The 27,982-nt window shown below is 45.2% G+C and overlaps 3 protein-coding genes across 10 annotated transcripts; all 3 read left to right on the top strand.

Annotated features, from left to right (window-relative positions):
- The first annotated feature begins 279 nt into the window (after nucleotides 1-279).
- Nucleotides 280-4,573, top strand: gpn2 (GPN-loop GTPase 2). Of its 2 annotated transcripts, none has more exons than XM_020091051.2 (6): nucleotides 280-406; nucleotides 695-1,202; nucleotides 1,352-1,508; nucleotides 1,956-2,116; nucleotides 3,895-4,025; nucleotides 4,240-4,573. In XM_020091051.2, the coding sequence occupies exons 2-6, from the start codon at nucleotides 783-785 to the stop codon at nucleotides 4,310-4,312; spliced, it is 942 nt and encodes a 313-aa protein (XP_019946610.1). In that variant the 5' UTR covers nucleotides 280-406; nucleotides 695-782; the 3' UTR covers nucleotides 4,313-4,573. The 2 variants fall into 2 exon arrangements, with proteins under 2 accessions (XP_019946610.1, XP_069393945.1); XM_069537844.1 differs by having other exon boundaries at nucleotides 337-448.
- Nucleotides 4,574-8,583: 4,010 nt separating this feature from the next.
- arid1aa (AT-rich interaction domain 1Aa) lies at nucleotides 8,584-24,360 on the top strand. 7 transcript variants are annotated; one of them, XM_069537839.1, is made up of 20 exons: nucleotides 8,584-9,822; nucleotides 12,214-12,432; nucleotides 12,527-13,126; nucleotides 13,246-13,341; nucleotides 14,081-14,321; nucleotides 15,165-15,254; nucleotides 15,350-15,520; nucleotides 16,034-16,367; nucleotides 16,517-16,662; nucleotides 16,756-16,841; nucleotides 16,961-17,170; nucleotides 17,278-17,482; nucleotides 17,644-17,779; nucleotides 17,929-18,092; nucleotides 18,215-18,395; nucleotides 19,091-19,216; nucleotides 19,755-19,848; nucleotides 20,022-20,856; nucleotides 20,979-21,109; nucleotides 21,205-24,360. In XM_069537839.1, exons 1-20 carry the CDS (start codon nucleotides 8,917-8,919, stop codon nucleotides 23,092-23,094), a joined length of 6,861 nt encoding a protein of 2,286 aa, XP_069393940.1. In that variant the 5' UTR covers nucleotides 8,584-8,916; the 3' UTR covers nucleotides 23,095-24,360. The 7 variants fall into 7 exon arrangements, with proteins under 7 accessions (XP_069393940.1, XP_069393939.1, XP_069393937.1 ...); XM_069537838.1 differs by having other exon boundaries at nucleotides 17,923-18,092; XM_069537836.1 differs by having other exon boundaries at nucleotides 17,626-17,779.
- Nucleotides 24,361-25,076: 716 nt separating this feature from the next.
- On the top strand, nucleotides 25,077-27,950 carry pigv (phosphatidylinositol glycan anchor biosynthesis, class V). Its single transcript, XM_020107833.2, has 3 exons — nucleotides 25,077-25,427; nucleotides 25,672-26,838; nucleotides 26,946-27,950. The coding sequence occupies exons 1-3, from the start codon at nucleotides 25,365-25,367 to the stop codon at nucleotides 27,231-27,233; spliced, it is 1,518 nt and encodes a 505-aa protein (XP_019963392.2). The 5' UTR covers nucleotides 25,077-25,364; the 3' UTR covers nucleotides 27,234-27,950.
- The last annotated feature ends 32 nt before the right edge of the window (nucleotides 27,951-27,982 follow it).

The raw sequence follows: 27,982 nt of genomic DNA, 5'->3' as shown, positions 1-27,982 counted from the left end.
AGACACATTAAAATACATGAAAAATAAAGACATGGATTATTTAAGTATAACCAAACGTTAAAATCAGTTAATAGAAGCAAACACTCATCAATACAACATGTGCCACAACAACAGTAAAACTAAGGATTAACTCAAACTGGGAGCATAGAAGAGACCTTATTTTACATTGAGAAAAAAATCTAGTGTTAGTGCTTCAACTTTTTATGGAACTGTATGTGCTATATTAAGTATATAACCTATGTTAAGTACATAACAAGACAGGTTTTAATATTGAAAGAAGTTCAGTCGCTTAAATCATCTAAAAATGATGCTTTTATTTTGGAACTGGGAACGTAACCCGGATGTGCTTCACAGTGAACCAGTCTATGGGCTAACGTGTTTTGTGCGCATGCAAACAAAACGGCGGGTACGTGGAAATTACTCATCAGTATTTATTAAATTCACAAATGTAAGTTTATAACAATGTAAAGAAATGGTGGCTGTTGTTTCAGTTTCATTTAGTAGCACGCAGACATGTAAATAATGCTAACATGCATTAGCCAGCTAGCTTCATTTATGTGAGCTATATGAGTGTGTCACAAACTTTATTGAGATTTGTTGACTCTTAGTTTGAATATCAAGGTGAAGGAAGGTTAAAGTTGCCTCCAGGAGTTTTACAGATGTTTCCTGACACTATCTGATGTGACTCTGGCAGATAACAGTGAGCTGGATGCTGGTTTACATCCTGGTCCTCTCTCTGATGTGAAGCCCTGCTGGACTCCAGTCCACTTGGTACCGGAACCATGTCCAGTCACACTGGAGCTGCCCCCTCTCTGCGGTTCGGCCAGGTGGTCATCGGACCTCCGGGCTCGGGTAAAACCACCTACTGCCGAGGGATGCAGGAGTTCCTGACTTACCTGGGACGTAAGGTGGTGGTGGTGAACATGGACCCTGCCAACGATGGACTTCCTTATTCCTGTGCTGTGAATATCTCAGAGCTGGTCACTCTGGACGATGTGATGGAAGGATTGAAGCTCGGCCCCAACGGTGGCCTCCTCTACTGTATGGAGTATGTAGAAGCAAATCTGGACTGGTTGGAGAACAAGCTGAAGGGACACAGTGACTGTTACTTCCTGTTTGACTGTCCCGGGCAGGTGGAGCTCTACACCCACCAGAGCTCCGTGAAGAATATATTCTCACAGCTGGCCAAGTGGAACTTCAGGGTGAGCTTTGGATGCACGCAGGGACGAGATGGATCTGATGCCTGCTGAGGCTTAAACTGATGCTTTACGCATTCAGTCGTTATACATGTGCTTAATGTGAAGCTAATCCCTCCTTTTGTTGTTTTCTACCACTTTGTCCCTTCCTCTAGCTGACATCAGTGCACCTTGTAGACTCTCACTACTGCACTGACGCAGCCAAGTTCATCTCTGTGCTGTGCACCTCCCTGTCCACCATGCTGCATGTGGAGCTGCCCCACGTCAATATCCTCTCCAAGATGGACTTGATTGAGCAGTATGGCAAACTGGGTAAGAGCTGTAGGCATTTATAATTTCACAATTTATCAACTTCGCCCAGGAAGTTAAAGTTTCAGCCCAGTCTGTCAGTTGGGTTGGTTTGTTTGTCACCAGGATTACACAAGAACTTCTGAACAGATTTCCACAAAGCCTGGTGAAAGGGTGGGACATGGGCCAAAAAAGAAAACATTGCATTTAGGCATTTGTCACAATATAGGATGTTTCTTGACATTTTCACAAAATATTTTATAGATCCTGATGAAACTACTATATCTGAGTGTGTGTATGCTTTGGTGCAGCTTGATTGGATTTATGGAGGCTGTTGAGCCTTTGCAGAGGTGTGTGCACTACTGAGTGCCATTCTAGTTTATTTACCGATTAATTTATGACTATGAAGGTTCACACATAATGTTACGTACTATGGTAATGTTTAGTTTGTGTTTGTGTGTCCTTGTACAGCCTTCAACCTTGACTTCTACACAGAGGTCATGGATCTGACTTATCTCCTCGATCACCTGGCTGCAGATCCCTTCTTTAAAAAATTCCATCGTCTAAATCAAAAGTTGGCAGAGGTCATAGAAGACTACGGCCTTGTCTCCTTCGTGCCTCTAAATGTCCAGGTATGGTTGCTGTATTTGAAACCGTTCTTGAAAGAAAATGACCCACAGTTACTCAGGATCCAAATATCTCCTACTGCAGGTGGAACTAATCTGCTACAAACCTATTGATTTGCTGTATAGTTCAGTAAATAAAGTTAATAAAGTAGATTAAACAGTTAAATAGAATCAACAAGGGATTTCCTGATTGAAAAAATAGATGCCACATGCTTTTCCGCAGCCTTCTGAAATTATAGAAATAAAACTGATGAATTATAATCATGGAGTCATATAGTTATTACAGGTATTTAGATTTACCTCATTTACAGCATAGATTGTACGTATGTGCTGCAGCTATTTTGTGACACTTAAAAAAGACAAGCTTGACTTTATCCGATTTAAAATTTGGTTAATGCTTAGTGACCACCTTGTTAAACATCTGCTTTGAGGTAAATACATTTAAAAAAAATCACAGAGCCTAACCAGCTTTAGCATTGAGTCACATGCTTGAATGCTCAGTGTCTGTGTTTAGAATAACTGGCTGACAGATTGTAAGTGCTTTCTCAGAGTGAGATTTTTTTTATCTAATGTCATAAAAGCAGATTTAGCAGCAAATCTTTCAAAAGATTTCATCACCAAATCAGTCATAATCACGAGTCTCTTTCAGCATTTCAAACTGAAGACTGGATCAATGTTCTGCAGATGGATTGGACTGGTGAAAGGGAGCGGACTGTCTGTTTTTTCCCTGACATTATTTCTTTATGGAGATTGATTGTCTTCTGTGTGTCCAGAGACAGGAGTCTAGACCATCACTGCATATGGGACTAGTAATTTATTCAAATGGCAGGTTGGCACATGGAAAATGCAGCCTTGATGCATTTCGACATCATGTTTCTACTCCTGCTTAGTTAAGCAGCCACTAGTTACCTTGGTTACCACTGGCAGTTAACGCAGGAAATTTAAAGAGCCAAAAACAACATTTTCGACCTTGAGAGAGACGAGACGCTAAACGCTGAAGATTGGAGTTCAGTGAAGTTGTTGGTTTCTCTTGAGTGGCAAGGCTCGATTAAAAATATATTCATTGTGCCTACTCACATATTCTCCCAATCCTGGCAATAACTCCTCTATTTCAACCGTCATGGCTGCTCCCCTTATTTCTATCAGACAATTTCTTATGTAAAATACCTTAAACATAGACACACCTTTCCATTATGTTAAAAACAGTCTCTTCTAGTGTTGTAAATATTGTAATTTTTGTTGATGTGTTCAGCTAAATGCAGCGTCTATTGCACTACTGTCCGTCCTGAGAGAGGGATTCCTCACATGTGGTTCGCTCTGAGGCTTCTACATTTTTTCCCCCTGTTAATAGAGGGGATTTTTTAGTTCGTTTTTCCTCGCTCTTGTCGAGGGTTAAGGACAGAGGAGGTCGCACCTTGTTAAGCCCGAAGAGACAAATTGTATTTGTTAAGTTGGGCTATATAATAAAAGCTTGATTGATTAAAAAAAAAAAAAAAAACGAGTAGAAAAAGCTGCATGACCACATTGTCAAGAATATTTCCAAATCTTTAGACAAACGTGCCTTTATGCAGTGGCAACACATCAGATACTATACAGACTTGTTTCGATTACTTCTATATACTTTACCTCTTTAATATAGTTATACTGTTTACTCTGAAACTAAAATCACATTAACAAGGTTTCAGTGAGAATTTCTCAGTAACTATTTTGTCAGTGGGTATTTCCAGTGGATTTCAACAGGGAAAAACCCTCCTGAATAACATGCTTCTCTTTTCTGTGTCCAGGACAAAGAGAGCATGATTCAGGTCTTACGAGCAGTGGATAAGGCCAACGGCTACTGCTTTGGAGACCTGGAGGAGAGGAATCTGGAGGCCATGATGTCAGCTGCTGTGGGGGCTGACTTCCAGTTTGACTCGTATCCTTTCCTAATCACTGTGGTGACTCACTGTGACTCATCTGCTTTAAAATCAAACCCCAACATTTACAGGAGGCGTTTGAATAAAACTGGATGCTCCTGATGTTTTTTCACTAACTGAGCATGAATTTAGTTAATAGTAACCTGACAGTCTGACAATATACATTTTAAACTGGGTTATTTTGTCATGTGTTCCTTAACAGTTGACTTCCAGTACTCTCGGGGTGCAGGAGAGGTATGTTGAAACTAGTGAAAAGACTGTGGAGGAGGAAATGATGCAGCTGTAAATTGAAAAGCCCAGTTTAAAGGACATGACTGGTCGCCTTTGTGGCACAAATATACCAGAGGAGTCTTGGCAACATCCGTCTTATCTGTCATCTTCCAGGACAGTGGAACTACATTTGGTGCTGTGGCTGCCTCAAGGTTGCACCACACTATCAAACAGAATGACTGAAAGGGAGTAAATAGTCAACTTTGCTTTACTTACCAACGATTGTTTTTCTGTACTGCTGTCTTTGTAAACCACAATAAAGGACATTTTCAATAGATGCCTGCTCGTTTATATATATAAATATATATCAGATGTAAAAGATAGATTTCTTTCTTTCTCAGAGTACATTAGATATCCAAGGTCCTGATATTTTTACGGACTTTAAGGTCAATTTGCAATGGTAAGCATGGTGAGTGGAGCAAGTCTATAGTCATATTCATTTACAAACAAAGTGAGTGCAACAACTGTAAGGACATGAATGAACAGATATTCAAATATTGCTGCATATTTTAGATTATTTGTGCAAAAATGTATGCGTTTTTTCTGATAAACCTGTGTGTATAATATGGTGATGAACACAAAGATTAAACAGAAGACTTGTTTCATGTGTAAGCTCCTGTCATTTGCATATATTAATGCAGACGATAGTCTGACAGGAAGAACCAGGGAACAGTGTTTTTCTTTTATATGTGCTGTGGAATATAATGGGACTGACAACTGCCAGGGCCTGAGAGATCCAAGTGCAACTGGATCGTGTGGTGAATGGATGAATATTAACACAAATAATACATATTTTATGTGCACAATGTGATGGCTCTTTTAGATACTGTAGATCAAGTCTGCAACCAGTTTATACTAATGTTTCAAGGCAACCTTAAACAAAAGGTTATCAAAGCAGTAGCTGGGTTTCAAACCATTTGAATGTATATACTGAATTGTAGTAGTACATCATGAGATTACATAGAATAACTTAAATATGTGTAATTCAGTTAAAGCAAAGTTAATTGAAACTGAAATTGAAACTTTCACCACTTTTTCACTTTCCCACTGACAAACTAATAAATACCTCAGGACAGAGCTTTTTATGAATTTGGTGGAGTTTGAAGTTGTGTCACAGAGCGATATTCAACCATCCTCGCTCAGTTGTTGACTGCCAATGGGATCTAAAAATCAGTATCCTATAGGAATCCTAGAATTGAGAGAAACTAAAGGCGCACACTCTTTTTTCCAAGCTTTGCTTGAGGGGGAGGCCCACAGTCCCAAACTTAAAAACCCCTGTCTTTAACAGTACATAGTCTTATATCAAGTGTAGACTATGGATATATTTTAAGCATTATTTAAAGGTCGTCTCTATAGAGGCTGCCATGTTTTTACAGTAGCCCAGACTGGACAAACTAAACACCTTTTGAGTTTTATGACAACTAAAGGCTACCACAGGTTCATTTTCATGTTTGGAAGGGGAGGGTGAGGTGAGGGGTGTTCAGCTGCAACATGTAACTTCACCACTAGATATCACTAAATTCTACACACTGAACCTTTAACCTCCTGTATTACAGTGCTTACTGTTCAGTGAGAATAAACACTGTGCAAAATAGAAAAAAGTGTAATTATTGACTACTTAATAATAACAGCTTCATAATGACGTCATAGTGATATGGACGTGGATGGATGGATGAGTTTTAAATAAAGCTAGCTGAATTTAAAAACCGTCCGTGGACCATTTTTTTGACGAAGACGAGATAAATCAAAAACCACTGAAACACATCTCAAGTTAATGACGTTGGCCAAGAGCGAGTCCCTGTGAGTTGGGCTTCTCTTTTTGTTTGTCCAGCAGGTGGCGCATGTGCTTGCAAATGCTTCTCCCGGATCCACAGAAGCTCCGCTCCAGCTTTTGTCAGAGGCCGGAGCAGAAAAATGAAGTCAGGCGGGGAGAGGAAGCCACATTAAATCTGTGTTTCTGCACAACTGGCCCTGTGTCTGCTCCCTGCGATGGAGGAGCCTCTGTCTTCATACAAGCTGCTGAAACTCTGCTCTCACACACAGGAGGAGAATCCTGTCACTGTGGACGTTGAGCTGTGTTAACCACAATTATCCAGCTCTGAATCTAACACTGAATTCACTCTAAAAAAACACCAATCATTTCAAACACAGGGCTTCGTGTGTGTGTGCACGCGCTCCTCGTGCGGGGTTGTAGTCCGACTGAAATAAAGCGTGATCCAGTTTGCGAGCTCGCGCTGAAGTGGGAAATCACATTAACCCTGTGTGGTGCGGAGGGGCTGCTGGGAAATGACATGTGGACAGCTCTCCCTCTCCTGCATTAGGGGGGTGTGTCAGGCACAATGTTAAATTGTGTTCCGATGTTTGTACATGTGATCAAGTATGTGCCTCCTCACTGCTACTTCCTGCCTCTCCCCCACTGGAAGCCCCCTAGAGGTAGATGTGTGTGTCCATGTGAGAGAGAGCAGAGACCGAGTGTGTGTGTGTGTGTGTGTGTGTGTGTGTGTGTATGTGTGAGAGAGAGAGAGAGAGAGAGCAGAGACCGAGTGTGTGTGTATGTGTGCATGTGAAAGAGAGCAGAGACTGTGTGTGTGTATGAGAGAGAGACAGAGAGAGAGAGAGCAGAGACTGTTTGTTTGCGTGTGTGTGTGTGTGTTTGTGTGTGTGATAGAGAGAGCAGACACCATCTCTCTCTCTCTCTCTGTGTGTGTGTGTGTGTGTGTGTATCTCGTTTTTGTTGCCTCTCCAGCATAAACATCGACCTCGACAGGACCAGTGTACCTTATGGGGACCAAACCATGTCCTAATGAGACTACTTAATTTCTGAGGCACTAGTTAAGGTCAGGGTTTTAAGGTGTGAATTGTGGTTAGGTTAAGGTTAGTGTTAGGCAAGAGTTGGTCATGGTTAAGGTTAGGGATAAGGTTTTAGTCCCGCTGTACACAATGAATGGAAGTCAATGCAGGGTCCTTGCAAGGGCCGCTAGACAAACTTGTGTGTGTGTGTGTGTGTGTGTGTGTGTGGAGAGAGAAACCGAAAGGCTATCTCGTCCTACTTACACACCCCAAACCTTAATTCAAAAATCCAACAATTAAACGCCTCATAAACCCTGCCATGCCTTAGTATTTCATTATTTTAACAAAAGAACACACACACACACTTCTCATTACCACTCAATGCTGTGCACACACCCTATGTGTTCGGTTGATGCCAAAAATGTCTGCTTCATTTGACTGAGAATGGAGATGGGGGGGCAAATGCCCCATTTTTTCTAATTGTTGGGAGACTTTGAAACTGTTCATGCATCCTCTGTCTGCTAGATAAGGTCTGTTTTTTTCTTCTGCACAGCGTAGTTCAATGTTAGTGGGGTGAGAGAGAGAGAGAGAGAGAGAGAGAGAGAGAGAGAGGGAGAGAGGGAGCTGGAGCCTGTGTGCGCCCATCCCCCCACACACAGCAAGAAGAGTGTTTCTGCTTGGAGTGAGAGACAGAGGAGAGGAGAGGGAGAGGAGATGAGAGGAAGAGGAGCGAGAGGAGAGCAGAGGAAGGGGAGAGGAGAGTAGAGGAGAGGAGAGAGAGTAGGGGAAGAATAGAGGAGAGGAGAGGAAGAAGGAGAGGAGGGGGTGGTAGAGGAGAAGAGAGCAGAGCAGGCAGGGGAGGGAATAAGAGAGAATGTGCATTGGTAGTCTCTGGTTTGCTGCAAGGCTTCCTCCTGCTCTGGAAAAACCTGTGTGTGCTGCCTTCACTCGCCTCAGTACGCCTCACAGTTACTGGTGGGAAAGAACCGAAACACAAGTACACGTAGAATTAATATAGATTATACACATGGCATGTACCACTTTTTCTTTTACACTAATGAGAACCACAACTATATTACAAGCCAGGCTACATGGAGTCATGGCAAATAGTTTCCACCATTCAGTCCTTTTGAAGTCCCAGCTTGCAGCAGCCTTCTTGAGGTGCACATTCATTCAAACACAAACACACACACGCACATTTGTTAAATCACACGTTCCATTAATGAATCAGTTTCCCCTCCTGCACACATGGAATTCATCGTGCACATGCATATTTCTTGCAGGGCCTAAAAACACAGCCCCTTGTGTGTGTGTGTGTGTGTGTGTGTGTGTTTAATCCTAAAGCACATTTCATAGTTGTAACACAACGTGAGTGAGTTGTGTGAACACTACACTGTCTTCATGTGGAGGAAATATTCCACACAAGTGAAGGGGGGTGGGGGTGGGGGAGACAATGTGATAATCCCACTCCTCCTTGGAGAGAGGGCTGATCCAGTCCGTGTTTTGCAGGAGACCGTGCGGCTGGGTAAAATGGCTGTATGTAGCGGAGCCTCGTGTTGGTTGGGTTTTCTCGCTGCCTCTGCCCGGGCTCAGTAACACAACTCCCACAACAATTTCTGCCGCTGTCTCACGCATTGCATGGAGCCTCCATCATCTCTCTGACCCGTTTGCGGAGCCGGAACCGCGGGGATGGCCGCCGGATTCGGTCCGGTGTGAGGGGTGGGAATGAATCGGCACAAGGATAAATGGTTCTAAACAATTATTTATATTCCATGCGAGCTTGTGATTGTGACTGAGAGCGAGGGAGAGAGAGGTGGGGGGGTGTATATCATGGCCGCTCAGGTCGCCACTCTTAACACTAGCCCGCCTTCCGAACTCAAAAAGCCGGATCGGGACCCTAAGGAGGAGTCGGCACCGGGGGAGAAGCAGTCGGACAAAAAGCAGCCGGGCTTGGACAGCGGATCGCCGGGCCGGGGGGAGCTGCAGGACGGGGCCGAGGGTGGAAATGCAGGGGGAGGAGGGGAACCTGAGATGAAGAACGGGAATGGGAACCCGCCCAGGGCTAACAATAATAATCAGAATGACTCTGTCGGACCGGAGGGAAACAACCATCCCGGCTTGGTGCATCACCACGGAACCGCTTTCCCTCCACCTTCGTACGGATACAGTCAGCACTACGGTCGGACCCCTTTTCATCAACATGGCGGACAACAAAGCCCTGGCATGGCAGCTGCTGCGGGTCCGGTCGTGCAGTCGAGCAACATGATGGATCCGTATCAACCTAATTCCCACGATCATGGCTTTTCGAACCACCAGTTCAATAACTACAACCCATTCCCGAACAGGACTCCCTATCCCGGCCAAGCGTACGCCATGAACTCCCCGCGCAGCACACAGGCGCCGACAGCTGGTGGGCAGCCAGCTAAGCAGCAGCCACCGGCGGGAGGACCCACGGCGATGGCTGGATCTTACAGTAACCAGAGATATAACATTGGGAACCCTCAGCCCACGTCCACGCCGACACTCAACAAGCTCCTGACCTCCCCCAGCTCGACGCGGGGATATCCAAACTACCCGTCCGGCGACTACAGTAGCCAGGACGGAGCTAGCAAGGGACCAGCAGACATGGGCAGCAGCGGTCAGTATGGAGGGAGCAACCCGGGCTGGCAACAAAGAAGCCATCTCCCGTCGCCCATGAGCCCGGGAAGTGCCGGGCAGCCGCTAGCTAGAAGCCAGGTAAAGTCCCATTATTTCAGGAACACGGTGTGAGCTTTAGCACGTCTCCCTTCCCTCCTCCTAGCTCGTTCACAACGTAGCAGGCCAGCCATTGTCTGGTACTAGTTCGCAAAGACTCTAAAATGGCTGCCTCTGGTGTGTGTGTTTTTCCCCCTTTACTTCAGACCGTAAAATAATTGTTGTTAACCCGTCTAAATGTATACAGCGGCACAATATGGCCGCTTGAGTCGGATATAAGTAGTTGAATCGATGTAAGGACGTTCAGGAGCCAACAAGGCCCGACTTTGAAAAGGGGCGAAATTACTCGCCGAGCAGCTACGGCTCGTTTTTTTTTCCTGCTACAGTTTCACCCAGTCGTATTAACACGTTGGATTTAAAGTCCACCGTGTTTATAAATGTGTTCAAACGACTCTTGTGTACACGGGACACCATGTTCTCTTACATATTACATTATGATCGTGGCCCACACGCTCGCATTTGTGTTGTTTTCACGCCGGATAAGCTGTAATTTTGTGGGCATGACTGCTGCGTGTCGGATCAGCCTTTCGCCGTGTGATTAAACGCTCAGTGCAGGTCCACTTCAAATACCTCAAATGTAAAGACGTAATAGTGTAAATAATGTCACGATCTTTTTAATCAAACACGTCCCTCTGTGTTGAGGCCGCCGGGCTTCCCTGTGCACGCTGCCTGTGTGCAGCCTGCTCGGCCCCATACGAGCGAGAGGCTGCAGCCTGCAGATTTCAGTTTGCACTGGGATTTGAATTGTGGAGGTAAAATCCTGCTGTCAAAGCCAGGAGATAGTTGGTCTTGGGTTGACATGCTAGCTGAAATCTGATTGGCTCCTCATCCGCTGCTCATGGCCATTTATAATTACATGTGATGCAAGGCAACAGTTGGTGATAAGAGCAAGCAGCATTAACTCATCACAGGGTCAGCAGAGGTATGGCTGCTCCCCTTCTCCCCACAGCTCCACTTCAAACCACTGAATAAAACATGCTGCAGCTGGGATAAAGATGATGCATGGCCTTGTATTTTTGTGATTTGATCATTTGACAAGTATCCTAGAAACATATTAATACTAGTTATCTGCACTGTCTTAATATTCCAATCAAAATGTGGCCGATCCATAGCTCGATGTGCTCACACGACAGGTGCAGCCTGCATCATTTTTATGTGATGGGTAGTGCCTTGTTTTCTTTGAGCAATACAAATAAACCCATACAACAACATCACTACAATCATTAAATCTTTACAACATAATGTCTTATTACATCATCTGCTGTTCCATTTAGGTTTGTTATTGATTTTCATACAGCCTGTTTGTTATCCTTGATAAGGCCCGTATAAACAAATCATTGACTGATAGATGTCTTTGTTTTATTCCACATTGTAACGTGTACCATCGAGTTAAAATGCAAATTTGTACTCTGCGCTCAAAGATGTTTGTGTGTGTGCGTGCAACACACTCCAGTGCCTGGCATGCCACACAAGTTTGACTGTGTGACTGCAAAGAATTCCCCCCCAATCCTCCCCCCAAGCCAATCAGAAGGCAGTCCACCATCTCTCACCCACCAAGGGAGTTTCCTCTCTGTCTTATGCAGATTAGCCATGTGCTGCTCCTATTTATTTCACTTCATTATCTTGGATCTGGAAAATGTCACATAAGGAATTTTGCATTCTATTTGTAAAGGGCTGTTGTGACGCCGAGCAGCACCCTCTCACCCAAAGTACACGTGTGGAAATTCACTTGAGGGTACTCTTTGGATTTGCTACTAGATGTTCTTGTTGCTGAAATTATCATAAAAATTCATATTTTGTTAGTGTCAGATGGTTTTGGTGGAGGTGATAATTGGATCCTAAATGTAAGGTTCTAGTGTAGCAGCAAGTTCAAGACATTGATGAATTAGACACAGCAGCCATTTCTTCAGCAGTGTTTATACTAACTGTTGGGTCATAGAGCAAGTATGCTCATGTACATTTTTCACTCTCCTGCTGTTGTGAAAGTGCTTCCTTCATCTCTGATGTCATTCATCCAGAGCCAAACTGCCTTCTCTGGGGAAAAAGCTACTTGGACCAGGCTCAAAACAGGAGCACAGCTGGGATATGTTTAAGATTGGGCAGACTGCCCTCCATTTGAAAGTAGATATATATAGCTCTGTTGACTTCCGCAACTATGGCAAAGTGAGGTGAAAAAAATCAGGGTAATGACCGTGGGAAATAAGGTGGAAAAAAAGGCACAGTTTCTTCATTCACTGAAGTTGGTTCATACATGCTTAATTCTTTTAAACACAGCAGCCAAATATTCTCAGTTGTAGCACTTGATATTTAGACTTCTCCTGTGGTGTTTGGTTTTTAACTTAATTCATTTCCTCTTGTTCTTCCCATATGCAGCCACCTGGTCCCATGGACCCAATGGGAAAGATGAGAGGCCAACTTTACGGAGCAGGTAGTCCATACGGCCAGCAGTCGCAGCAGGGGCCTCCCACGGGTCCACAACAGGGGCCCGGATACCCAGGCCAGGGTTATGGCCCTCCAGGTCCCCAGCGATACCCTGTGGGAATGCAAGGACGTTCACCTGGAGGCATGGGCAGCATGCCATATGGTCCACAGGTATTTAACATAATTTCCCTCAGTTAGAAATAGGCTCATGTGTTATTCTATATCATCAGTGTTTAATTCTTATGTGTTTGTGTTCTCTGTTTAGATGGGATCATACGGACAGCAGGGACCAGGAGGCTATGGCTCTCAGGGCCAGGCACCCTATTATGGCCAGCCCGGCCAGGCTCCTCATCCAAGCCAGCAGCAGACCCCCTACTCACAGCCCCCTCCGGGAACACCAGGTGGCCAGACACCTTACCCAGGGCAACCCCACCCTGCGGCAACTTCTGTTCCTCATACCCAGGGAGGACCGCCGTATCAGCAGCCCCACATGCCCCAACAGCCACAGGGGCCACTGCCAGGCCCATCCCAAGGGCCCCCACAGTCTCAGCCACCGTACGCTCAAGCCTCAGCCCCACAGTCTGGCCAGTCTCCCTACACCCAGCAGCAGGGTCCTCCCAGTCAGGCCCAGCAGCAGCCAAGTTCCCAGGCTCCCCCTGGATCACAGGGCCAGTCCAGCTACCCAGGATCCACACAGGGGCCTCAGCAGCCTCCCTCGCAGCAACAGCAGGCACAGTCTCAGCCTCCACAGCAGCCACCGGGACACAGCCAACACCCACAGGGCCAGCCTGCAGCGTACCATCCGAACCCACAGCAGCAAGCACAACAGTCACCTTATCAGCGTTTTCCTCCTCCACAACAGCAGGTACTGCCCCAGAGCTGGATCATATTCATTTTACATAATTTTCTTTCTCTGCGTGTTCACATGCATGCCTCTCTGTATCTCAGGCAGTACGCTTACGTACATGTTCTGTTGTCTTTTAGGAGGTATCCCAGGATTCATTTCAGTCCAACGCCCCTCCATCCACTCAGCCTAAATCTGGCCCAGAGGACAGTCAAGGCCGCCCCTCCAGCCTCCCGGTCAGTTATGCATGCTATCAGTGCTAGAACATAAAAATCCCCCTTCACTCCGGGTATTTGCTTTTCACCCGTTAGCCTTTTACTTTCCGTGTCATGTAGTTTTCATGACAGAGGACATATTCATTTGACTTCTTATCCAAAATATGTGATGCTTGTTACATGTAAAAACTCCCTAGTTGAATGCCAGCTGTTCATGCTCTGAAAGCATTCATTTTGCTTGTATCGCGGCTGCTGCGCTGACTGTCCCCTGATGGTTTTAGACGTTGTGTGCGACTGCATGTTGTCGTGAGGCAGCTGTGTGAGTGATGCGTGTGGAGAAAGGTGCTGTGTAAATGAGGAGATCTTAGATGAATGCAAGAGTTTGTTTGTGTATTAAATCACATGGCGAAGCTGCTGCTACAAGCTGACTCAGCTCGCATCCTACAAACCTTGGTTACCATGACAACCCTCTGCACTAACGTACACTCATTTTTTTCTTTGAAAGGGATAAATAAGGACAAAGGCCTCTGGGTCTGTGTATGTGTGTCACTTGAATCTTTAAAAAGGAAACTAATTACAGCAAATCTATGAAAGAAACCTAACCTTACTAATAATAGTTATGATTGCTCTAAAAACAGTGTGTTAAAATGCACGAGCTGCATCCTCTGAATCTATAATTAATATTTAAATAGTTGTTTATCTCTCTCTGTTATACCACATTTGTTGACTCCACCTCTGCTTGTCCTCTTTGTGTTTTCAGGACCTGTCAGGGTCCATCGACGACCTGCCGACGGGTACAGAGGGCGCCCTGAGTCCCGGCGTGAGCACGTCAGGTGTGTCGAGCAGCCAGGGCGAGCAGAGCAATCCGGCTCAGTCGCCCTTCTCCCCTCACACGTCTCCCCACCTGCCAGGCATCCGAGGGCCTTCACCTTCCCCAGCTGGCTCCCCTGCTGGTGCCAGCACGCCCCGCACAGGACCGCTGTCACCCGCCAACATGCCAGGTGGGCCGATCCCTCACACAATGAGAGGAGGCATATGATAAGTCGTGGACTTCTGAGATTTCTCAGATGGTGATGGTTTTGGTTTGCATTTCAAGGGGAAAAGCGCTTCATGGCCACAAATTCTATCAAGGTCTTGAATTTCATCCGTATATTTAAGGAAAGTTCTCTACTGTTATACATGACCAAAATTCTTAAATTTAAACACAGATGTAGCGCAACACATAAGGACACCATCCCTCAAAACTCAAGTCTGATATTTTTGGATTGCTTAGTCACTTTTTTGTCAGGGGACCGTCCTCATTCACAAAACATACATGTGCAAGGACTGATCCAGTTGCTAGGTTAAAGATGTTAAAATGGCCTTGAGTATGGGCCAATAGTGACAGCTCAAACTAGTTTTTACCAAAAAACCCAAATGCCTACCACTACCATATTTGTGCTCCATGTCCTTTTCTTTTTGCCATGAATACATTTCTCAAAAAAGCTTGCAAAAGTTTGAAACTGCAGTCTGCTCACTTATTAGACAGAAAAGTGTTTTTGTCCACTTTAAAAAACTGATTGCGACTATTGCAAACTTTTTTTTGTCAAAGACATTCGAGTAATACCAGCTAACGTCTTATTCAGAATATGCCAACTGCCAGGTTGGTTTTAGGATACTCTTTTTGCTGATATATCTTTATTGATAACTGCCCTGGTGTCAGCTTTGATTGCCCATACATGGAAATCTGAGTTTGTCTACTGTCCAAATAACCAAGTTGCTTACTTGAAACCCATGTTGGCCTAAAACTCAGAACTGGAACCTCTTTCATCTCCCATTAACTTAAGTTAAATATAATTTCTCAGGGACCCAGATGCCTCCTAGGCCGTCAAGTGTGCAGTCAGATGGGAGCCTACACCCAGCAATGAGCCAGTCTCCTATGACCCAGGACAGAGGTATACTCTCATATAAATACAAAGTGCTCACAGAGATTTAAATGTCAGTAGTCTTTGCTGTGGCATCACCGTCCCTCTCACGTCCCCTCTTTCAGGGTTTATGCAGAGAAACCCTCAGATGCCCCCTTATGGCTCCCCCCAGTCGGCCTCTGCACTGTCACCGCGGCAGTCCTCAGGGGGACAGATTCATCCTGGGATGGCCCCATATCAGCAGAACAACTCTATGAGTGGCTACGGGCAGCAGGGGGGACAGTACGGCCCCCAAGGTGTGCACTTCTGAATCATCGTTGTCAAGATGGGACTTGTTTTCAATATCTGTTATGCTGCTGAAAAGATGAATTGTTTTCTAGAGACATAATGTTTTTAGTGATTTACAAAAGTTTTCCACGTAATAATCTAAGTTTGTAAAGTTTTCTAATATCCACATTTACGTTTGGACAAATCCATGGAATATATGTCCGTACCCAGTAGGAATACCATGCTACCGCTGGTCCCTCCCTCTGACTCTGTTGTGTCTATTTATAGCTGTGAGGCAGAGAGTCAGCTGACGTAGCAGAGCCTCCTGTCAGTAGAGCCGAGACTGTGACGACGGCTTGTTGCTCAGGGTGCATAGCTCTCTGTGCTAACTCACTGTAGGGAAAAAGCTCTGTAGGAAAAGACTCTGTCATAGCTTTAACAAATCACTTTCATGTCACGTTGAAGACAAATAAACTTCTGTGTGTTGCTAGAACCAAGTGATTATGTTAACTGATATTTCTTTCTTGTAATGTCATATCTAGGTTATCCCCGTCAACCTGGCTATGGCAACATGCCCAACGCCAACTACCCCGGGCCGGGCATGGGTCCAATGAACCCCATGGCGGGACAAAGTGGGGGTCCACCATATGCTGGCATGCCTCCAGGAAGGATGCCACCGAATCAAATGGGGGCACGTCCCTATGGACCCAACATGGGTCCAAACATGGGCCCTAATATGCCTCCAAACATGCCTCCCAACATGGGAAACATGCCACCCCAGGTAGGCTCAGGAATGTGTCCACCTCCGGGCATGAATAGAAAGCCGCAAGACCCCGCAGCCATGCAGCACCCGGCCCCCAACTCCATGCACAACAGGTGGGTTTATGTAGGACTCTCTATTTCCTACGTTTATTTACCTCACACAATATTTCTGTCTGACTTCTCTCAGGCTTAAATATGAGATGGCTGTTCCATACTCTGTCACTATCGCGTAAACTGATTATCATATTCTCTCCTCCATCCAGGATGCCTGGTTACCCTAACATGTCTCCAGGCATGATGGGGTCTGGACAACCGTATGGCCCTCCCATGAACAACATGCCTGGAATGATGAACACACAAGGCGGATCACCTTATCCAATGGGGCCAAACATGGCCAATAACTCAAGTGGTAAGTTGTACAGAGATGACTGCACCAAGCCTTGTTCTCCTTTTGTAATGTAGCAATTTTGCTGCAATTTCTAAACCCCATCATTGTCTTTAGGTATGGCCCCCAGTCCAGAGATGAACAATAAGATGAATAACAAAGTAGATGGGAGTGTAACACCTAAGCCAGAACCTAAATCCAAGGTAACCTGTTGATTATATTTTATTTTTAAAGTATTACCCCTCAAATGTCTTTCGGTACCTCTGTTATTGTTATCCGCTCTGCTTTAAAATTGTGATCTTATTTCTTTTGCACAAAACAGAAGTCTAATTCCTCCACCACAACCAACGAAAAGATAACACGGTTGTACGAGTTAGGACCCGAGCCCGACAGAAAGATGTGGGTGGATCGTTACTTGGCCTTTGTTGAAGAGAAAGCCATGAGCATGACCAACCTGCCCGCTGTAGGACGCAAACCCCTCGACCTCTTCCGGCTGTATATGTCGGTGAAAGAGATTGGAGGCATGGCCCAGGTTAGCATTGCAAATACATATGGCAATCAATTCCATAATCCGTATGTTTATTTCTTGGCATTTTCTTTATTTTATCTTCTCTAATTACGTCTCATTGTGTGTCTCAGGTGAGTAAGAATAAAAAGTGGCGGGATCTGGCCACTTCCCTAAATGTGGGTACTTCAAGCAGTGCTGCCAGTTCTTTGAAGAAACAGTACATCCAGTGTCTGTACGCCTTTGAGTGCAAAGTGGAACGTGGTGAGGACCCTCCTCCTGAGATTTTTGCAGACAACAAAAAGAACCAAGCTGCTAAGGTCCAGCCACCGTCTCCAGGTGAGAGCCGTACCCATACCAATTTTGCAGCTCTAATTTAGTAAACCTTATCTTTGAACAAAAAAATACATAACGGACTGTGTTTGAGTGTCATTAAAGTCATGAACCCTGTCTTTCTGCTCCTCCTTTATTTCAAACTGAAGCGTCCCTCTGCTCCACAGCTGGGTCAGGCTCTCTGCAGGGTCCCCAGACACCCCAGTCCACCAGCAGCTCCATGGCCGAGGGGGGAGACTTAAAACCTCCCACCCCGGCCTCCACCCCTCACACCCAGATGCCCCCTATGCCGCCCGTGTCCAGGTGACTCGTGTTGAAGATTTTACCAGCTGATTTGACCTTCTAAAAGAAATTATTATAAGATAAACTAATTTCCTTCTGCTTTTCTGTCCATCTCTCCCACTTACTCCTATTTCCCCTCCCACTTAACCTTGCTTCCCCTCTAGGAGCAGCGTTAACCTGCAGGACCCCTTCTCTGAAGGAAATGACCCCGCTTTCCCGAGGAAGAACATGACGCCTAACTCGGCCTATCAGTCTGGCATGAACACTCCAGACATACAGGGGCGCATGGGAACCTACGAACCCAACAAGGACCCCTTTGGTAACATGCGGAAAGGTGGGCACACTGAACAGACTACAGCTGAATAGATCATGATGTCCTAAAAGCTAAAATGCCTCCTTAATTACCCAATAAATTAATCCCTCTGAAATTGGCTTTAATTGTCAATGCATTTGCAGTTGGGGAGCAGTTTTTACCTGCTAACCAGGGCCCTAACAGCGGGGTGGGTGACCAGCAGCAGCAACCACCACAACAGCAACAGCAGCAGCCTCCATTCAACAGAGGACCACCTGGGGCAATGGGCTCGATGCCAATAGGGCCCAGACAACAGTATCCTTATGGACCAGGCTACGACAGGAGGTAAGGATTATTGAATGGAAGGTCATTTAAAACTACTGATAATAACAAGGAGATGTTTTTGTGATCACACAAAACCAAAAGTTCCTATGCAGGTCAGAAAACTACAGAATTATTTACATACAATTTCAACAAATAAGAAATCAAATTGATGGTTTCTTACCAATTTATCTAGGTAATGCTTTCAGGATATAATGCCAAGAAAAATTCAGTGACACATCTGCAAATGTTTTGAGAGTGAAGATGTGGTTGGACTATAAATCATGTATCATTTTTGAAATCCTGTGATTCTAAATTACAAATTAAATCTAAAATTAAAATTCAGAATAGTGATTGTGCTTTAATTTGCTTATTTGATACACTGAAAAGACATTGTTTTTATCAATTACACTTTTATGTGATGTTATTCCAAATGTCACAAATCGGACTATTTTTTGACACAGTAAATTGCTAAATTCTCTAAGTCACTCGTGTCAATATTTTACCATCATACACTGTTCAAAACAAGCCATCAAAGATGCATTTGTCCATTGTGACATGCAGTCAGGCTTAGGCCGATTAAATTTTAACAAGTATTTATGATGGAGCTGTGGTTGGAACCATTAACATCTCGCTTTTTTTTTATCTGTAGCATCATTTGTCTGACTGAGTGAAAACATATATGGGGAAAAAACATGCCATGCCTATTTTATCCCCAGATCGGAGCAGGGAATGGGCCCAGAGGGCAACATGGTATCGGGTGCTCCTCCGCCAAACCCTATGATGCCTGCCAATGCCGATGCGGGGATGTATTCGCCAAATCGCTTCCCACCACAGCAGCCACGGTCAGTTCACGTATAGCTGTAGCCTAGGTTTAAAGCTACTATCAGACTGATCTGTCTTCAAGTAAAAAAAAAAAAAAATTATACTAAATGATAGTATGATAACGGCTACTGTTGGAATCTTTCAGAAATGCTGGAAAATTTAGGATTTTTCTGTGTTCTGTGTCATCCAATTGTATGGTTTAATTTCACAATATTTACAAATAGTTTGAGCGAATTGAATGTGACTGTGTTTATAGAACTAGAGTTACATTGATTGAATTGTACTTAAACTGGGGGCTTGTATTATTAATAGACTTTTAAATAGTACAGTAAACAGTTAATGTGTTTATATTCATCATTCACATTTTTAACAAAATTAATCATATCGATAAAACTAAGTCTAAGATTAAGTACAACTGAGGATGAAGCTGAAAACAAAAAGCATCCATTGCATGTCTTTGTGGTCATAAATTATACATTTATAAATTATAAATCATAATATGCCATTATGCATGTGTGCGTCTGACTTGTTGAGACTGACTGGACATAATGTTTGCAGGCATGATTCCTATGGTAATCAGTATGCTGGACAGGGAACGCCCCCTACCGGCTCCTTCCCAAATCAGCAGCCTGGAATGTATCCACAACAACAGGTAATGATCATATGCATTACACACTGGGTAAAAATGTGTTGCTCTTTGATGAAGCTACTATCATTTTGTATTTGTAATTTTCTGAGCAGGAAAATGTTTTATGAAACACTTTTTACAACAGTTCTACTGAAATAGTTGTGAAATAATTGTGTGTCTGTGTACCTTCTATTCAGAGTTACAAGCGTCCTGTGGAGGGGGGTTACCCTCCATCGAAACGTCATGAGACTGAGTACAGTGGGCCTTTCCCTGGTGGACAACAACCACCGCTGCAGCAAGGAGGCTCCTCTGCACCCTCTTCAGGACAGCAGGAGTCATACAATCAGTTCAGCGGCAGTGGGCCCTACCCTGTCTCTGATCGCCGTCCACCTGGCCCAGGCAATCAGTTCCCCTTCCCCTTTGGTCGTGAACGAATGCAAGGACCGACAGGGCCCAACGCTCAGCCCAACATGCCCCCTCAGATGATGCAGTCAGGGCCTGAGGGTCCTCAGGGAGGCATGTGGCAAGGGCCACGAGACATGAACTATCAGAACTTCCCCAGCCGGCAAGGTGGCCCCGGGGTCCCACCCCAGGGGCCAGGTTACCCTGGCATGACCCGCCCTGAGGAGATGATGTCATCAGAACAGCGCATGAATCATGACGGTCAGTGGGGTGGTCAGATGGGCCCAAGGCAGCCTCCCTATGGTCCAGCAGGGCCCGGCCAACCCATGCCTCGCTCAGTACAGTCTAACTACCAGCCCCCTCAGGGTGTGCAGAACCACATTCCACAGGTGTCCAGCCCGGCCTCCATGCCTCGCCCGATGGAGAGCAGGACATCACCTAGTAAATCTCCCTACATGCACGGAGTAATGAAGATGCAGAAGGCTGGACCCCCAGTGCCTGCATCTCACATAGTGCCCCCTCAGGTGCAGTCGCCTCTAATAAGGCGAGACATGCCTTTCCCCCCAGGCTCTATAGAAGCTACGCACCCTGTCCTGAAACCACGTCGGAGACTCACCATGAAAGATATCGGTATGACTGTAGATTACAAATGACAAAACCATGTTTTGACGTTGACATTTTCTTACTCTCTTTTCATCAAGTTGTAGCTAAAACAGGACCAATGGTTTTCTTTTCTTTTCTTGTCTCCACAGGAACACCAGAGGCTTGGAGAGTCATGATGTCATTAAAGTCTGGTCTATTGGCTGAGAGTACGTGGGCCTTAGATACCATCAACATTCTCCTTTATGATGACGGCAGTATTTCCACCTTCGATCTAAACACAGTGAGTTTAGATTTTAAAATTGAGTCTTTAATGTTAGTACAATATGCATGGTGAGCATGTTTAATATTTTTTTAATATTTCGGCTCTTTCTTCAGCTGCCTGGTCTTCTGGAGTTGGTCGTTGAGTATTTCAGACGCTGCCTAATTGAAATCTTTGGCATTCTGCGGGAGTATGAGGTTGGAGATCTTGGCCAGAAGACACTACTGGATCCTGATGCCTTGAAACAAGATTGGGACAGCATGGAAGAAGAGGAGCCACAGGCTGAGGACATGGAACAAGACGACGAAGAAGACGAAGACGAAGAAGAGGAGGAGCGAGAAAAGGACAGGCCAGCTCACGTCAAAGAGGAGGAAGAGCAAAAGCAGTGCAGCAAATCTCGGGGTAAAGATGAGAAGACGGAAGATGAGGAGAGTAAGAGCAAGGGTTCTTCATCTGAACAGACAAGCTCACTCCAATCCTTACCTGCCCACGAGAGACCCAAACAGTCCAGCAAGTTTGACAAGTTTCCCGTAAAGGTGGTACGAAAGAAAGACCCGTTTGTTGCCGGCCAGTCCAATAATCATGGCAAAATGCAAGAGTTTGACAGTGGGTTACTTCACTGGAGTGCTGGAGGGGGGGACTCAACAGAACACATCCAGACCCACTTTGAACCACGCAAAGACTTCTTGGAGCCTCGAGTACGAATGCCTGTGCCCCAGGTTTTACTGAAGAGACGAGTTCCAGAAGAAGAACTGCAGGAAATCTGTTTACCAAATGAGGAGGAGAAGAGGAAGCATCAAGATGAAGAAGAAAGGCCTCAAGAGTCATCTTCCTCAGAGAAAGCAGCTGTCTCGGAGAAGGCCAGCCCCACACCCAGCAGTGAGGAGGAGAGGAAAACACAGTCTGAGACAAAGACAGTTGAGAAAGAAGCTGCAAGTCTCCTGGATGAAAACGGACCTTTTCTCTCCTCCAGCATCATTTTAACCCAGCGGGCGAAGCAGATTGGCTCCATCTTGGAGGATGAGCCTCACAGTAAAGATGAGGGGCCGCTCATTGCACTGGCTACTTGGCAGGATTCTTTAGCCCGCCGTTGCATTTGCATCTCCAATATTGTCCGCAGTCTCTCCTTTGTGCCAGGCAATGACCACGAGATGTCCAAACATCCAGGGCTCTTGCTGCTGCTAGGTCGCTTGATCCTGCTCCACCACAGGCACCCTGAACGCAAACAGGCCCCGCTCACATACGAGAAAGATGAGGATTCAGAAGAGGGAATGGGCCAAAGGGATGAATGGTGGTGGGACTGTTTGGAGCTCCTGAGGGAGAACACGCTGGTAACTTTGGCGAACATCTCAGGCCAGCTGGACCTTTCCATTTACCCCGAAAGCATCTGCTTGCCCCTATTGGATGGTCTTCTCCACTGGGCTGTCTGCCCCTCAGCAGAAGCCCAGGACCCCTTCCCCACGCTGGGCCCACACAGTGCTTTGTCACCTCAGAGACTGGTCCTGGAGACGCTAAGCAAATTAAGCATCCAAGACAACAATGTGGACCTCATCTTGGCCACTCCACCATTCAGCCGGTTAGAGAAGCTCTACGGAAACCTCGTGCGGCTGATTGGAGACAGAAAGGTTGCAGTCTGCAGGGAGATGGCTGTGGTCCTCCTGGCCAACCTTGCCCAGGGTGACACTATGGCGGCCCGAGCAATCGCTGTTCAGAAGGGTAGTGTGGGCACCTTGCTGGGTTTCCTGGAGGATAGTCTGGCTGCCACACAGCTTCAGCAGAGCCAGAGCTCTCTACTTCACCTACAGGGGATGCACTTCGAACCCACAAGCCCGGACATGATGCGGCGAGCTGCCCGGGCTCTGCACGCCTTAGCCAAGGTGGAGGAGAACCACTCAGAGTTCACACTACACGAGTCCCGACTCCTCGACCTTTCAGTGTCTCCCCTAATGAACTCGCTGGTTTCTCATGTTATCTGTGATGTACTCTTTTTGATTGGCCAGTCATGACAGCTGTAGGGAGCCGTGGCTCCTCGTTTTGGGGGGGTTTCTCCCCAATCCCCTCTTCCCTGGTAACCTGGCTTGTGTGTGTAACAGGGCAAGGAAAGTTCAAGTGACTGTCTTTAATTTATGAAAATCCTTCAGATTCCATTCTCTGAGCCCTCCCCAGGCCGTCCTTGCTCGAGGAGGATAATCACAGAGCTGTGGTGGATTACAAACCAGAGAGATGCCCACAAAGGGACACTACTTGCAACACGAATGCCAACTGGATGACATGGAGCAGAGCACCGCGGTTGGGAGACTGTTCTGCACTTGGGGGAAAGTACTTTTTAATAAAGATAAATAATGAATAAATAAATAGCTGAAAAACAAAAACTGTAACCAAAGTTGCTGTCTCGTTTACAGTGAGTTTTGGAGACACAGTGTGCCCTAGCTCTCGCCTCGAGGGCACAGAGTCTAACTGGTTGACGTTCAGAGGTGAAGCAGACTGACAAGTGGCCTACTGGTTATAGTTGCTGTAGTTGGATTCTCACCAGTCAGCCCGACAGCAGACAAAGTGCTGTCAGTAGACACCTTCACCAGGGAGGCCTGTGCAGTGTGCAGTAGATTGTAGGACATTTCTGTACCATACTGCTCTTGAGTGTAAGCATTCTGTACCACACGTTTCACACAGAAGCTGACAATGCAGCTCTTCTAGAGTTTTGAGGTCATTTTAGTTTGGTGTTAAACAGAAAATGGCTTTCTTCCCCAAAGTATCAAGAACCTACAACACCCTTACCTCCTCTTATCCCTTGATTGTATGAATACCCTTATGAAAAGAAATCACCTCTTAGGACTGGTTTTCAACTTCAAATACAGCTTTGCTGTGGTGTATATATAATGTTGTACATTACACTTCCTTTCTCTGTGTCTGTCTGTGTCACTATTCTCACACTTGTTTTGGTGAGGGATGGAGGCTGACTTGTGAGTTTGGTCCGTGACCTCCAGTCCCTGCCAATTTAGACCCACTCCTCTGGTCTCTCCACAGCTCTGTAGTACAGCAGACACGGCTCGAACCTGTTATCTCCTGGTACAACAGAAATAAACTAGATGAAGTACACATTGACAACTTTTCTCCGATCATGGATTCTGCATATTTGTATTTCAGACTATGTAGCTAAGACAACATGTAAATTCCTCCCTTTCCCTTTTTTGGCTCAACGAATATCATTTATTCAGTATGAAATCTTTATACTATATGTTCCACGTGGTAAGAATAAATGTACATTAAATCTTCGTAAGCTGTTTGATAGTTTTGTTCTTCTGGAATAATTATCGCTTCTGGACAAACAAATCGACAAAAATGAGAAATCACAGATCAGAAAAACATCCAGAAGTAAGAGTCTTCACCTCAGTGCTCAGGTAGTGTATGGACTCATCTGTAAAAATGGAATAATAGTTTGTATTTACCTTATTACAGTTTCTGTTGAAGTAAAATAACTATAAATGTAATAAGAGCACTACAGACATCATTGACATCTCTTTCCAAAACAGACTAGATTAAATAAAGCTTGCAGCAGCACAGCACATAAGACATATTTATCTATTTGTGAACCAATTCATCCAAACACATCAAATCTTAGATCAGATGAATCAGCTAAACAATGAGTAACATGAGATTACTAGAAATGTAGATTTACCTTAAACCAGTCAGAAAACAGTGTTAATTGTTGAGTAAACGTGTTTTCATCGATTGAAAACCAATCCATGAGGGAGCCTAGAGCGCAACGTGCTGGACATGAAAAACACTGCACCCACACAATGTTACTATATGATCAAAGCAGATGGAGAAATAAAAAAGTTAAGGAGATCAAGCCAAACTAAAATTCGTTTTTATTTATTCAACCAATCACTGTTTTATACATAAGTTAGTTCATCGTGCAAGTTGGAGAAACTACACGCGTGCTCCCTTCGCATGGACTCACGGGCTTTTATTTTGTAGTTGTATTTACAGTTGCACCGGAAGTGAAAGCGGGCAGGAGGAGTGGGAACAAAGATCGCAGCAGGACGAAAACAAAAGCTGTTTGCTGACGGGTTTCTGTCGAGCGAGATAAACATTTACCCTCCAGTCAAAATAACCAAACAAATGAAAGTGGAACCTCTTAGAGTCTCGTTGTGCCGCGCTGCCTCCCGGACATGTTTGATGGAGAACATGACGGATCCTGCGGTGATCGCCTGGTAGCAGCCACAATGCCCGTCACAACCGGCTCTTCCACGGTCTGTTCGTCACATCAGTGACTATGGATGTCAGAGCAGTGCTGGAGTTCGCCACGGTCACCAGGGGCCTGTCGCTGTTCTTACAGGTAAGTTCAGGACAAGCTAGTGGGCTAACTATGAAGCTCACAATGTGCTAATGTAGCTAACCTGCCTTAACGCCAGAACCTTGATTCCCCACCAATGTTTGAATCTTTGTAATTCTTTATTTATGTGTGGCAGCTAGTACACAGCACCATGTGTGTGATGACTAGACAAACAAGTGACATTACACCTGCTACTCTGTGTTTATTAGAGCAAGATTTATTCTAACCGTGCTTTGTTTTCCCCCAGGCGGTCTTGAACGCAGCCATCCCTGACCATGAAGCTGATGCGTTCACGCCCCCGCGGACAGAGGAGCCTCTGTACCTGGACTCTACAGTGGACTGGTTACTGGGTGGCCTCTCCCACTGGGACGCAGAGCACTACCTCTTCATCGCAGAGAGAGGATACCTCTATGAGCACAACTTTGCTTTCTTCCCCCTCTTCCCCGTCGTCCTCCGTGGCCTGGCAGAGACACTGCTGTGGCCCCTGAGCGGCTGGCTGAGTGTGCGGGGCCGTCTGCTGGTGGCCGTGGCCCTGGGGAACAGTGCCCTCTTCCTGCTGAGCGTGGTCGCCCTGTACGCGCTCAGCAGGATAGTCCTGCAGGACAGACGCCTCGCCCTGCTCTCCAGCCTTCTCTATTGCATCACTCCTGCCAATGTCTTCATGACAGCTGGTTATTCAGAGAGCCTGTTTGCCGCCCTCACGTTTGGCGGTCTCTTCCTCCTGGAGAAAGGGTTCACCTTCAGGGCCTGCTTGGCCCTCAGTATAGCCACTGCAGCACGATCCAACGGACTCGTCAATATTGGGTTTCTACTGTATCTACCATCACTGCACGCCATCTCTCAGATTCGTTTATATCGTACTACGTTAAAGGGCCACGTTAAAGTCTTCCACTACATCTGGGTCATCATTCGTCTTCTGCTCACCTCCCTCTTGGGAACTGCGATTATTGCCCTTCCCTTCTGTGCATTCCAGTACTATGGGTATAGGACGTTTTGCACACCCTCCACCTCCCTGGAGCGGATCCCTCCAGCCCTTATCTCATTGGCTGAACGGAAGGGCTACCGGGTTCCAGACGAAAATGGTCCGCCGCCCCTGTGGTGCATGAGACCCCTCCCCTTACTTTACTCTCACATCCAGGACGTGTATTGGGACGTGGGTTTCCTCCGTTACTTTGAGCTCAAGCAGATACCTAACTTTATTCTGGCTCTACCTATGGCTACCCTCGGCATAATGGCAGTTTATGCATATTTTCTTGCTAATCCAGAACTGTGTCTGAGACTTGGACTTTGGGAGATGGGTGGAACCAAAGGGCTCGACAAACCCCCACCGGGAATGTTTAACCCCAGAGTGTTTGTGTATATTGTGCATTCGACTGTGCTCCTGGTGTTCGGAACATTGTGCATGCACGTGCAGGTGAGTAAATTATACAATCACCTAATTGCGGAATATTTAAATCGTCCAGATGTGAGAAGCAACCTGTTGATTTCCACTCATTCCAGTTTTTTACTTTCTATGTCTAGGTTCTGACCAGGTTCATGGCCTCGTCGTCTCCCGTGCCATTCTGGATAAGTGCTCATCTGCTCCTCCTCAATGAGCCACTTCTTCATCGAAGAAAAACGTCCAACCCAAATGTGCATCTACAGACACATTCCAGAAACGGATGCAAACATACAACTCAGAACCCCATCATTGCACTGCTGCCACATTTTAAATCCTGCTCTCCCACCACACAGAGCATCCTGGGATACTTCCTCTCTTACTGGGTGCTGGGGCTCGCACTGCATTGTAACTTCTTGCCATGGACTTGACCTTTGACATTACTCTGAGCTTTAAATGCAATATTTCTGTGTAGGACTGGGTTTTTATCGTCAACACATGTGTTTTTACAGTATACCATCATCCATTGTCATTTTTATGTCAGTAATTGTTGAATTGTTCTGTACCTTATTGCATTATATGGAGATTATCATTAACATAAAAGAACACACAAGAGCAAGATTTAGTTGTCATGTTTATTAAAAGAATAATACAATTACTGTAAGTAAATCCAAAGCAAAGAAAAAACCCAAAACGCTTTACCTCATTTATGTTTATGTTGCCCAGTCCTACGTGGAACTTACTGACACAATTACATTTTTAATGCAGATTTATTCATGCAGACGTAAAAGAAAATCGATTTGCACATCTTGATCAAATGTGTCTGAAGTTGTTTGAGAACTTTTGGTTGTAAATCCTGGGAATACTTTGGTTGTACTTGAAACGAATTCAGTTTTCTGCTGAAGCAGATTTTATTGACTCTGTTTAATATTGCACTGCATGTTTGGAATAATTATTCCAAGTTATAGTTTGGGACTTTTGGATGTGAATCAAAAAAATAAAAAATTTGTGGTTGTAGAATTTTCCTCAGTTTAGTTTTATTTTCATTCATGTGAAATTTCTATGTTGTGTTGTAAAGAACATTTGTTGCCACTGATGCACTGAAAATAAATTTGAAATTAAACTTAATGTGAAAAATCAAAACAAAATTTAATTGAAATTATTAGCATGTACTTATTTA

Source organism: Paralichthys olivaceus, chromosome 13 (assembly GCF_024713975.1).
Source record: "Paralichthys olivaceus isolate ysfri-2021 chromosome 13, ASM2471397v2, whole genome shotgun sequence".
NCBI lineage: Eukaryota > Metazoa > Chordata > Actinopteri > Pleuronectiformes > Paralichthyidae > Paralichthys > Paralichthys olivaceus.
Note: the sequence above shows the minus strand (reverse complement) of the source record. Positions and strands in the feature narration are given on the sequence as shown.

Excerpts from the sequence above, each read along its gene's own strand:
- gpn2 (XM_020091051.2), top strand. The coding sequence starts at position 783 with ATGTCCAGTCACACTGGAGCTGCCCCCTCTCTGCGGTTCGGCCAGGTG. Across the intron at positions 1,509-1,955 it reads TGAGCAGTATGGCAAACTGG|CCTTCAACCTTGACTTCTAC; the intron begins GTAAGAGCTGTA and ends GTCCTTGTACAG. Across the intron at positions 2,117-3,894 it reads TCGTGCCTCTAAATGTCCAG|GACAAAGAGAGCATGATTCA; the intron begins GTATGGTTGCTG and ends TTCTGTGTCCAG.
- arid1aa (XM_069537835.1), top strand. The coding sequence starts at position 8,917 with ATGGCCGCTCAGGTCGCCACTCTTAACACTAGCCCGCCTTCCGAACTC. Across the intron at positions 16,368-16,516 it reads CCCAACTCCATGCACAACAG|GATGCCTGGTTACCCTAACA; the intron begins GTGGGTTTATGT and ends TCCTCCATCCAG. Across the intron at positions 18,093-18,214 it reads CTTTGGTAACATGCGGAAAG|TTGGGGAGCAGTTTTTACCT; the intron begins GTGGGCACACTG and ends ATGCATTTGCAG.
- pigv (XM_020107833.2), top strand. The coding sequence starts at position 25,365 with ATGGATGTCAGAGCAGTGCTGGAGTTCGCCACGGTCACCAGGGGCCTG. Across the intron at positions 25,428-25,671 it reads GCCTGTCGCTGTTCTTACAG|GCGGTCTTGAACGCAGCCAT; the intron begins GTAAGTTCAGGA and ends GTTTTCCCCCAG. Across the intron at positions 26,839-26,945 it reads CATTGTGCATGCACGTGCAG|GTTCTGACCAGGTTCATGGC; the intron begins GTGAGTAAATTA and ends TTCTATGTCTAG.